The sequence below is a fragment of the Ctenocephalides felis genome, unplaced genomic scaffold, assembly GCF_003426905.1.
Source record: "Ctenocephalides felis isolate EL2017-DRISC unplaced genomic scaffold, ASM342690v1 CF-g0.4_SCAFFOLD_01170, whole genome shotgun sequence".
NCBI classification, from domain to species: domain Eukaryota; kingdom Metazoa; phylum Arthropoda; class Insecta; order Siphonaptera; family Pulicidae; genus Ctenocephalides; species Ctenocephalides felis.
This window is the reverse complement of record NW_020537324.1, coordinates 36,115,249-36,126,743: the sequence shown is the minus strand read 5'-3', so window position 1 is coordinate 36,126,743 and position 11,495 is coordinate 36,115,249. Positions and strand designations below refer to the sequence as shown.

Genomic DNA, 11,495 nt, shown 5'->3' with positions numbered 1-11,495 from the left:
AGGAGAAGTTTATGTTTTCATAAAAAAATCCGATTCTCTAATTTTATGTTTTCTCGACGTTTCAAGCCATTCTGAATCGAATGAGACCAAATTTGGAAAAGTATGTGTGTGTGTGTGTGTGCGTGTATGTGAACAGATTTTTCTCGACGTTTTCTCGAAAACGGCTGGACCGATTTCAAAAATTTAAAAGCTACTCGATGTATCTGGATGAGGACTATTGTTTGTCAATTTTGTGCGATGATCGGCCAAGCTGTTTCTTTATAAATCGCAGAAAAGTGAAAAAAATTTCGTCTACGTTTTAGCCCGCAATTCTGAATCGATTTTGAAAATTCAAAAACCGTTCGAAAGATATTGATTGGGAATCGTGCTGATTAGTTTTTGCTAGAGATCGGCCGGGCCGTTTTCTTGTAATAAAGTTTAAAAAAAAAAAATTCGACGATTTTTATGATTATTTTTTTGACTGTAGATACCATAGTCTTCTAGATTATACTAAAATATTACAGCCCTACGACAACTGGTTCAGCTTTAAAAATTCGTCAAAGTTTGCAAAAATTGGTATCGCTTTTTTGGCATTTGTCAAAATTAGACTTTTGATCGACGTTTTCTCAAAAACGCCTGAACCGATTTTAGAAATTTAAAAGCCATTTGATGTATTTTGGTGAGGACTATCGTTTGTCAGATTTGTGCGACGATCTGCCAAGCCGTTTCTTTGCAATTTGAAAAAAAAGTGTTAAACTTTTCGTCCACATTTAAGCTCATCCTACTGAACCGATTTTAAAAAATCAAAATCTGTTCGAAAGATATTAGTTGGGAATGGTACTGATTAATTTTAGGTGAAAATCTACCGAGCCGTTTTCTTGTAATTAACTGTTGAAAAAAAAATTTAGGCCGATTTTCATGGAATTTTTGTGGCGTATACATCATGGTCTTATAGAACTTACTGTAATATTACGGCCTTACAACAAGTAGTTTAATTTCAAAAATTCGTCAAACTTTGCTAAAATTATTATCGTTTTTTTTTTGAAGTAGGATTGATGAAGTATATTATTTACACATTTTTTTTATTAAGTCGATTATTTACACATATCGGGAAGTTCATGTAACTTGCCTCAAGGCTAAATACCAAACCAACTAGTTTGTTATATCTCCGAAACCGCTAGACCTGCCCCTATGAAAATTTGATCAATTCTTCATCTTGTCAATACAAGTAAAATATTTTTTGAATTATTAAAATGGGATGCTCCGTTCTCTTAAAAACAGAGGTAGCGTTTTTGGCACTTTTTGCCCCATATCTTCGGAACGGCTAGACCTGCCTCCGCCAAAAACTAATCAGCACGTCTTCTTATCAATACGAATCGAATGTTTTTTGAATTATTCAAATTGCTTCATCCGTGTTCCCGAAATCGTCGACGAAAATTTGTATCCGCACACACATACATACTACGCACACACACACACACACACACATACATCCATTTTTTCTGAGGTATGCCAAAATATTCAGAAACCTCTGAAACGTAAAGATATATAAAAATTTTCATTTTCGATTTTTTTGCGATTACTATAACTTACCCTACGGGAAGTTAAAAATAATATTGAAGTTTGAAAAATAGAAGACAAAAAATACAATATCACAATATATTATATTCAAACAAGTAAATAATAACAGAATGTTATGCTAAAGTAAGGCACAACTATTGTTGCTTGGCCTCGTGGCTTAAGGTAAATTGCTGGAACTTCCCAAAACTTTGAAAAACTCAGATTTTTGAGAAATTTTGAAATTTTAGAAAAAAAAATGACTTTTTTGTAAAATCTTTTTTTAATATTTTGATTTTTTCTTAAATTTTGAACATTTTTTTAAACAATCGCGCTGAATAGCTGATTTGGAATCAAAATATCAAAGCGCGTAAACGCCGCGTAGTCGGCAAACGTGTAAACATCGGTAAGGAACCCATATAAATATACACAAAATTTGTACTTATCATTATAATCTTTATAAAATATCTGAAAATACGATGTACATATGCTCATCACATCATGTCTAATGTTCATTTTTGACCCACAAATGGATTTGTTTTTAATTTTTTTATTGGATCTCCGGAGACGCTAGACCTACCTTTACAAAAATTTTACCAGTTCATTTCGTCAATACAAGTAAAATGTTTTTTGAATCAAATCGGACGCTCCATTATCTCAAAAACTGAAATACCATTTCTGGCACTTTTTGCCCGGTATCTTCGGAACGGCTAGAACTGGCTTTACCAAAAACTAATCAGCACGTCTCCTTATCAGAAGAAATCGAATGTTTTCTGAATTATTCAAATCGGTTGATCCATGTTCCCGAAATCGTCGACAAAAATTTGTATCAGCATGCACGCACACTCAAATACATCCCTTGTTTCTAAGGCATGCCAAAATGTTCAGAAACCTTTGAAACGTAATGAATTTATATAAAAAAAATTATTTTCGATTTTTTTGCCATTATTATAACTTACCCCACGAGAAGTTAATAAATTACTTGAACAAACTTGGCCTAATTTACTTTATATTACATGATATACTACTGCCCAGTAAACCACAGAAGTTAAATCCACGTAACTCATTTTGTAACTTTCGTTTCGAAACTGATGTTAAGTAAAAAAACCGATGCTGTTACGTATAGTTGTGATCTTTAACCACCGTCGACGCGTTTCTGTCGGTACGTGGCGCGGTACGTTGCATTGTCACATAGATTAGCCTTTGAAAATAGCCGTGAAGTGTTTTATGATCGAAATGTCAAATTAAATATAGGTTAACTCGGTCAGTGCATCGTGGACGCATAATTGAGTATTTTATCGTGTTGTTTGAAATGCAAGATATTTCCTTTATTGAAGCGTTATTTATTAATTGCTTTTATATTTAGTGCGAAATCAGTTGTAGAAATTAGTTAAACAGTCAGCTGGAAAAGTATTTAATATGAAACCGGCCAACAAGGTGAGTCTAATTGTACTGAAATATATTTTAATTTATAAATTATTATAATAATGTTTAGTCATTTGCAGTATATAGGCCGCCTTCAATGCAAAGTCTGTTCATGTATTGTGATAATTGATTTGTCATGTAATAATTGAAATTTCTAACACACCAGTCAGAAACATAACCTCAATTCAGTGATATATGAATAAAGAGAAGTAAGTTATATAGTTTTATACATATTCATTTTTTATAATTCCATTAGTATCAGAACTATTTAGCTAAGCACAAACTGATATAAGTTGGTTTTCAATTGTAGAGAAAGTTACAGTGCTGATAACCCCTACGAAAATGGATTTCAAACTAGGGAAATTTTCTCCAATAGAGAAGATAAATACAAAGTTAGATAATATATTAGAAATTATTAATCCTTTTTCACCAAAAAAAAACAAGCAAGGCTTGAAAACATGCGAGAAGAAAAATAAGAACACATATCGATAAATAAGAACACATATTAAGATTAAGTGTTGAAAAGAAAATGAATTGTGGAGTATTTCTTAAGTGATGATATTGTATTACAGAATAGGTATATTAATGTTTTACACAAAGAGAATTTTAACTAATATGATTTAGTACTAATTTGTAATGTTTTACTTTTAGGAAATTCACATATTTAATACGAAACCAGCAAAGGTGAGTATAATTGCACTGTTTTTTTTTTTTAATTTACAAAGAGTTCGTTCCATCCGAACCAATCTGACAGTCCGGAACTGTCCGCGCATGCGCAGAACACTTTTTTCTGTTCCATCCAAAATTTCGGATTCCAAACTGTTGCGGACTGTCAGTAATGCGTTCCATCAAGCAGTCCGATGAGTTTGAAACTATCATTTTGTGTTTGTACTCGGCACAAACAAAAACTCCGCAATTTAATACGATTAAAATAGAATGTTATTTAATCTCAAATAGAACATTAAAAATTTAATGAACTTACAGGAGTTCAAACATTGTAGAATATTAGATTAAAGCGACCTAACGATATATAACTAGGAAATATTAAAAAGTAAATTCATTGATATAATTAAGTTATATTTTATTAGAATATGTTTTATACTTATATTTATGTATTAAAATAATAATTATTAATACAATTGAGTCAGCATATATACTCTTCTTTTATCTATGCGAGTGAGCTCCGAGTTCGATCGCGTTGCATGTATCAAAACCAAACCATTGCCAACTGCCATGAAAAAATCAGAAAGAGTTTGATCTAGTTTGAAACAGTTTGAAACAGTTTCGGACTGTCAGATTTGCTCGGATGGAACGAACCCAAATTATTATATTAATGACTAATTAGTTATTTTCAGTATATAGGTCATGTGCAATGCAAATTCTGTTTATGTATTGTGATAATTGATTTATCACATAATTATTGAAATTTCTGACAGACCAGTCAAAAATCACATAACCTCAATTCAACGATATGATATAAATATTATAGGTAGATAAGTGTAATATATATGGTATCATACATATTCTTTATAATTTCATTAGTATCAGAACTATTCAGTTAAGCAAAAACTGATATAAATTGCTTTCCAATTGTAGAGAAAGAGTGCTCATAACCCCTATGGATTATGTCAAAATGGAATTCAAACTAGGGAAATTTGCTCTAATCAAGAAGATAAATTGTCACCAAAGAAACAAGCAAGACTTAAAAACATTCAAGAAGGAAAACAAAGAATACACCGGATATCACACATTATATGGATTAAGTGTTGAAGAGAACATGAATTGTTGAGTATTTCGAGCCTGATGATCTTGCATTACAGAATTGGTATATTAAGGTTCTACATGAAGAGAATTTTAACTAATATGATTTAATACTAATTTGTAGTGTTTTACTTTTAGGTAATTCAGATCTTGAAAATTAATAGGATAAAATCAATGCAAGAAAATTGAGTGTTTGTTCATGGAATAATTGTTTCTGTCATATGATCGTAGGAACTACACAGTCATTAACTTCAAATAACTAGTATGTTTAGAGGTAATGTTCACAAATGACTAATTTGTTCACAATGTTTTCAATTCAAAATTTGTGTACAATGTTTCTAAGATGTTTGGTTCTATTTTAGATACATTAACAGATGCAAGTGAGTTGAACATATTTAACGCAAGACTTAACTTTGCCAAGTCTGATTTAACTGAAATTGCCAAGAGAGTTAAACATAATACATATTATGAATAAATAAATAATTATTTTTATAGGCTAACATTTTATGGACTTTAAAATTATAGTTTTCTAATGTTAACTATGTAATATGTAAATTTTGTATATTGTAAATGATAATATTTAATAAAATTACTAAATATCCGAAATTATTATTAATATTCTATATTTGCAGGAAATTTAATTAAATAAGTATGTAACATAAAAGACACCTACACGCTGTTTTATTCAATTCAGATACGTAGCAAAAATGTAACCGCGGTGTATTAGTGTGCAACGAAACAGCCGTTACGTTCTTGCCCGCGAAATAGATGCTTCTGTGTGCCTCCCAGGTTACGTACCTGATTCGTGCGGACGTGCCAGCGTTACGTAACGTTCATGGCTTTGTTACGTTTTGTGGTTTACTGGGTGCTTTATTCAATTTTATTAGCTTTATGAGAATTAATGAAGCATTTTATTGTGATGTGTTCTTCATATCAAATAAATGTAAGTTAATAATTTTATTTTTAATGTTTCAGGGAATATGCGTTTCATGCTTGTTCTGCTTTCTCAACCAGGAAGTTCATCAGGCGTTGAAAGGAACTTTCAGAAAATTTTATCATCAAAATATTTTTAACAGAGAATCAATAACAATTCTAGAAACAATGCAAGTTATGCCAAATGTACAAAGTGATGTAAATAATTAATTGGTTTGATTTTATTAAATTGCTATTAATAACCACAATAATATGGAGAAGTTTACATTTATGGATTTGAAATGTATTAATTTTAAATAGACCTAACAGACTGAAATTTTAGTTAAATTCATACTTTAACAAATATGTTATAAAAATAATTGATATTCGATTATTATTTTATTTGCAATTTAAAATAGTTCAAATTTCTAGATCCGAAGGATATGAGATAATATATATATATATATATATATATATATACATATATATATATAAAGGATATATTGTGATATATTTTTGTTTGATTAATTTATGATTATTTATAGGATTTCAATCATTAATGATGATAAATAAAACCTGGATTGAAACAAATATCAAACTAATATTCAAATGCGATTTTTAACCTTGGTTGTTATAAATAACGCAATCCAGACCTGACTTGATATGGTTATAGTTACGACGAAATAGAGATAGAAAAAAAGGGTAAATTGTGAATTAGCTAATTTTCAGAATGTCAGTTGATTTGCCAGATCAATATTTACATTTTTTTTACTTCATATTGATATGTAATAAATTAAAAAAAAATATTTAAAAAAACTTCAAGTGAAAATTTATTCAGTGCGTTATCATCAATAATCACAAATACCGAGCATATTATATAATATATAAATTACATTAATACAATCTTTCATTCATTTATCATTAAAATATATCTATAACAAAGTTATAAAAATAGTAATTCAATATGGTGCAAAAAAACACTCAATTTTAACATATGCATTAGTTGGGATTTTAAGAAACGTCGTTCGATATTTATAAAAAAACTAATAATGCATATATTTTCTGATATTAAACAATTTACAAAAAAAGATATTGTATTTACTTGACCCCCATATTAAATCTCTTCAATCGTAGCTGGGCTTTTTCAGCATTTGTCATTGTAGGTTTTATTTTAACATCAGTTGATGATGTTGTTACATTAGTATTCTGAATTGAACCGAATCGTTCTTTCCTTTTCTCAAGCTTTTCTTTAGCCTCGGCCTCCGAAAGTTTCTTCGAAACGGAGCCTCCAAACCTCTCCGCTCGCTTTTTTAAAACTTCAAGGGTTGCATCCTATAGAAGATAGAAAAAATAACATTATGAATTTAGCACGGGTCCCCATTAATATGAATCAAATGTTTTTGAATCATTTAAATCGGTTGATGCGTGCGCCCGAAATCGTGGACGATAAATTGCATGGAAACATACACATATACACACACAAGCCACACATACTATTCCTTCTAAGGTATGCCAGAATGTTCAAAAGCCTTTGAAACGTAAAGATATGCAAGAAACTTCATTTTCGATTTTTTACGATTACTATGACTTACCCTACTGTAAGTTAAAAATTATTGAGAATTTTTAATTGAACTTTGGCATACCTTGAAAATAGTGAATGAATTATATGACCGTAAGATTCTGCGTTTTTTTTTGGATAACTATTCAACTAAATTAGACAATACTCCACAGAGTCCAAGTTGATTTATTGCAAATGAAACTTAATGAAAATCGAGAGCATTCTCAGGCTTACCAAAAATATGTATTTGATGACTTAAAATATTCTTTATGCATACAGATATTGACACAAATATCATAAATATTAATTTGTTTACTATTGTTAATAAGGTCAAAGTTGCTCAAGACACAATAGAGTGTGAAAATGATGCCAAAAATAATATTATCTTGATATCAATTAACTGTTTAAAAAAAATATGTGTGGAAGATGCTGCTCTGTAAATAACAATTGTTATTGGAAACAAAAAGAATTGGCCACACATACGCACACAAGTATTTGAGATAGTGGTAAAATGTTCAGAATAATTTGAAACATAAAAATATAAAAATTGCTAATCAGATTTTCAAGTGCAAATACATTCTTTTTCTTTATGAAGTTAAATAAAATGCACATATGACTAAGTAGTTATTTAATAATATTATCATTCTTATTTTTTTTTTAAATTAATTTTAAATCACAAATGTCAAACAAGATGATTATTTGATATATTTGTTAAACATTCATTTTTAACTTGAATCAATTCTTACCTCACTCTTTGCTATTGACTTAGAATTGTTCAGCCCAAATCTTTGTGCCCGTAATTCTTTCTTCATATCAGATGGTAATTGTGTACCAAATTTCTTTGCACGCATCTCTAGACGCTGTAACAAAAAACAAATAAGTTAAAAAAATATTCTTATTTAAGTAATAATATTACTCATTAGTACTTGTAACCCAAACATATATTCAACAATTTTTCAAAGGTCAAAGCTTTCAAAGGTACAAGAGCTATATATGTAAAAGGAAGGAAAGAATAAAAAAAAATAATTAAAAAAATATTTAAGTAATAATATTACTTAATAGTACTTGTAGACCTAAATATATACCCAACAAATTTTCTTTTAAAAAAGCTATATAAGTGAAAGGAGTATATCATGCACTAATTCTAAGTATTTTTGAAATATGCTAATATTTATGAGATTTTCCTAATTATATGTTTTAACAAAATATAATAAAACAATAGGGTATTATAAACTAAGTTTGAGAATCTGTAACTCTATATATAAAGTTGTTAATCAAGAACATAAAAAATTATCTATCTGTAGCCTGTTATTATGGATATATTTTTATGTTTGCTTTTATCAAGTGTTTACTCCAAGCTTAGTAAAAAAAAATTGGCTACTGTTCACAATGTTTAATTTGAACCTTTAACTCATACCATAAATGTTAATTAAAATGGTTTGTTCAATATTATTTGTTCAAAGTAACATCTATTTCCCCACGTGTTTATTGCCAAACAACTATTAACAGATATGATAAGTTATTGCAACTTGATATTCAAAATTATTATTCACTGGCCTTCATTCAATCAAAAATATTTTTCCAATATAGATCATCAATATGTTTTTAACAGAAAATACCAAATTTATTACAACTGCTCTATGTTAAGAAAAAATTCCCATTTAGTATATTTCCTATTAGTAAATTTTGTTTAATATAGATAACATATAATTATTTAACAATAGATGTTATAAATAATATAGTGTGCAAAAAATTTAGAAAATTTAAGATTCAAAATTTGTTTCCTATAATGTATTCTTATTCAAATTTTCTAAATTTTTTAACAAATAAGTGAAGAAGTAGTTTTTTCAATTCAGTTTTCTCTGTCAGTTTATGCTCAATATTTCTATTTTTGTTCTTGTTTCTGATCAATATATCGATAAAGCCAATATTTTTAAAATATTCACACAATTGTAACTGAATCAGCTAATAGAATAGAAGATCGCGATCCTCTAACATCAAAAGAACAAATTTACTTCATTTACATGACAGACTCAAAATACAATTATTACTAGAAACATTTAGTAAAACAATAGTTAATTTTTAAAAAACAAAGTTTAAAAGCAAACTGAAGCATATTTCATTTTTTAAAAAAATGTTTCTAGTGATATTTGAAATTATCATTAAAAACATTTTTAGTGCGGAATCTATCAAGCAGATTTTCTCAGTTCTCACTCTTTTCAAAATGTTTATTTGAAAACACCTTTTTGTCATTTTAACTTTTTGTTATATAATCTATTCATTATATATTATATATATTTCGACAACTTATAATTTAATTATTTATATTATTCCACTAATTTTTATTTATACTTCACTATATTAGTTTTGTTTGTTTATCTTCTAATTAAGTTATCAGTGATCTAATTTTTTTTTCAAACTTTATAGATATTCAAAAAATCTAAGTTTTAAAAACTGATTATAATTTGCCTATTATTTACAAGATAAAGTATTTTACAATAGAAATGTAAAAACAAAATGCAAACTGAAGAATAAATTTCAATAATTCAAAAGTTTAAGTGAAGCAATGTATCATATTATTACACATTATTTGAAGAAAGTTCATAAAAATAGGATCATCTATAATTATTAGGGTCAAATTTATAAAGCTTTTTAAGTTAATTTAAAATGTTTAAGAACAAACCTCTTTGTCGGAATATGAGCCTAATTTGATTATTTTCCTTGGTTCTTCCGATGTAAGTTTTTCAACAGTTGTTTCAACTTCTACGGTATTATCCTTGATGTCAGTTTCTTCATGTTTTTCTTCAATCATATCATGTGTTCTTTTTAATGTGATTGTATTTTCAATTGGAGGAGTTGTATCAACATCTTCTTTATCCTCCAGTTCGTCATCCTATTTTATAACATAAAAAATATGAAAAATAATAATTCAAATAAGAGATCAATGCAACTACAGTAATTTGCATGAATCTTATATTGTAATTTGTAAAAATTAATCTCTTTATAATCTATTGGGTTGTTCGGAAAGTAACTTCATTTTTTACAGACGTTTTGGCACATAATTTTCGTACAACAAACAAATACTTTAATAAATTATGTATTGGCAGTTATGATCAAACATCTTTTGTCATATTTCTGGTATTAGCATAATCCCGAGATCATAATTTTTTTGGTCGTTATAGGCAAAAAACTGATCAAAGCGCTTTTTGGCATGCTGATTTGAGGTAAAGGTTTTACCGCCTAAAAATTTTGTTAGTGACCGGAACAAATAATGGTCCGATGACTGTAGGTCTGGATAATATGACGAATGTGTTATTGGGTCCCATTCAAGCTACAAAAGCTTTTGGCAATTGACCCAACTTATGTGAGGTCTTGCGTTGTCCTGATACAGTACTATACCTTGCTTGTGGGATAATTCTGACCTTTTCTATTGAAGTACATCATTTAGTTTATCCAGCTGATGACATAAGGCATCAGAATTAAATGTTATGTTATCCTGGAAATACTGAAAAATGAACAAATCCTTTCAAATCTTACCAAACATACAGCATCACCCTTTTCTGGCCAATTTCAGCTTTTTTTGTTTCTTACTACTGCATGTAATTGATTAAAATTTTTTACACACAAGCCTTAAAATATAAGTTTTTAAAACATATAATAATTATAGGGCTTAAGTGTGATGAGGTTCAAAAAAATATAGTTCAATTCTAGAGGTAAAAGAATAAAGTGACTTTCCAAACAACCTTATAATATTATAAACTTGATTATATATTTAAGAAAAACCAAATGATGCAAACTTTCTATCATACACTTATGAACTTAAATACTTACATTCAATACATCTTCGTCTAGTATAGCTGAATCTGCCAAAACATCAGACTTGGCATCTGCTATATCTGAAATACCACATTACATAAATTATAATATAATGATAATGTCAAAACTAATTAGATGTACCAATTTATTTACCAAGATCATTATTAGTTAAAGAATCTTTAAGTCTTTCGATCAATTCGTTCTTATTTCCATTTGTGCTTAATCCCTTTGATTTCAGCTCTTTTTTTAAATCTGCAACCTATAAAGAAACAACAATTTATACCATAAACTATTAAACATACTGTGTAACAGAATTAAACGTACAAATTAATTTTATATACAAAACTAATTCTCAAGAATTATCCACATAATATGTATGTAGTGGCAAAATAAACAATCGTATGATACAAAACATGTCAGACACACATTTCAAGCTCATTTTACACATCCAGTAAGGCAAAAATAAATAAACTAACATGTGTTATTC

The 11,495-nt window shown here is 28.5% G+C and overlaps 1 protein-coding gene and 1 long non-coding RNA gene across 2 annotated transcripts in view; one reads left to right on the top strand and one right to left on the bottom strand.

Annotated features, from left to right (window-relative positions):
- The first annotated feature begins 3,403 nt into the window (after positions 1-3,403).
- LOC113366739 lies at positions 3,404-4,450 on the top strand. Its single transcript, XR_003366294.1, has 3 exons — positions 3,404-3,538; positions 3,613-3,645; positions 4,317-4,450. It is a non-coding gene; the product is annotated as an uncharacterized LOC113366739 (long non-coding RNA).
- Positions 4,451-6,732: 2,282 nt separating this feature from the next.
- Positions 6,733-11,495, bottom strand: part of LOC113367160 (SAP domain-containing ribonucleoprotein-like) — a 44,410-nt gene continuing 39,647 nt past the window's right edge. Inside the window, exons 4-8 of the mRNA XM_026608790.1 lie at positions 11,162-11,267; positions 11,024-11,088; positions 9,876-10,085; positions 7,939-8,052; positions 6,733-6,966 (exon numbers count right to left, since the gene is read on the bottom strand). Coding sequence (XP_026464575.1) covers positions 6,733-6,966; positions 7,939-8,052; positions 9,876-10,085; positions 11,024-11,088; positions 11,162-11,267 — 729 coding nt within the window. The remainder of the gene's footprint in view (positions 6,967-7,938; positions 8,053-9,875; positions 10,086-11,023; positions 11,089-11,161; positions 11,268-11,495) is intronic.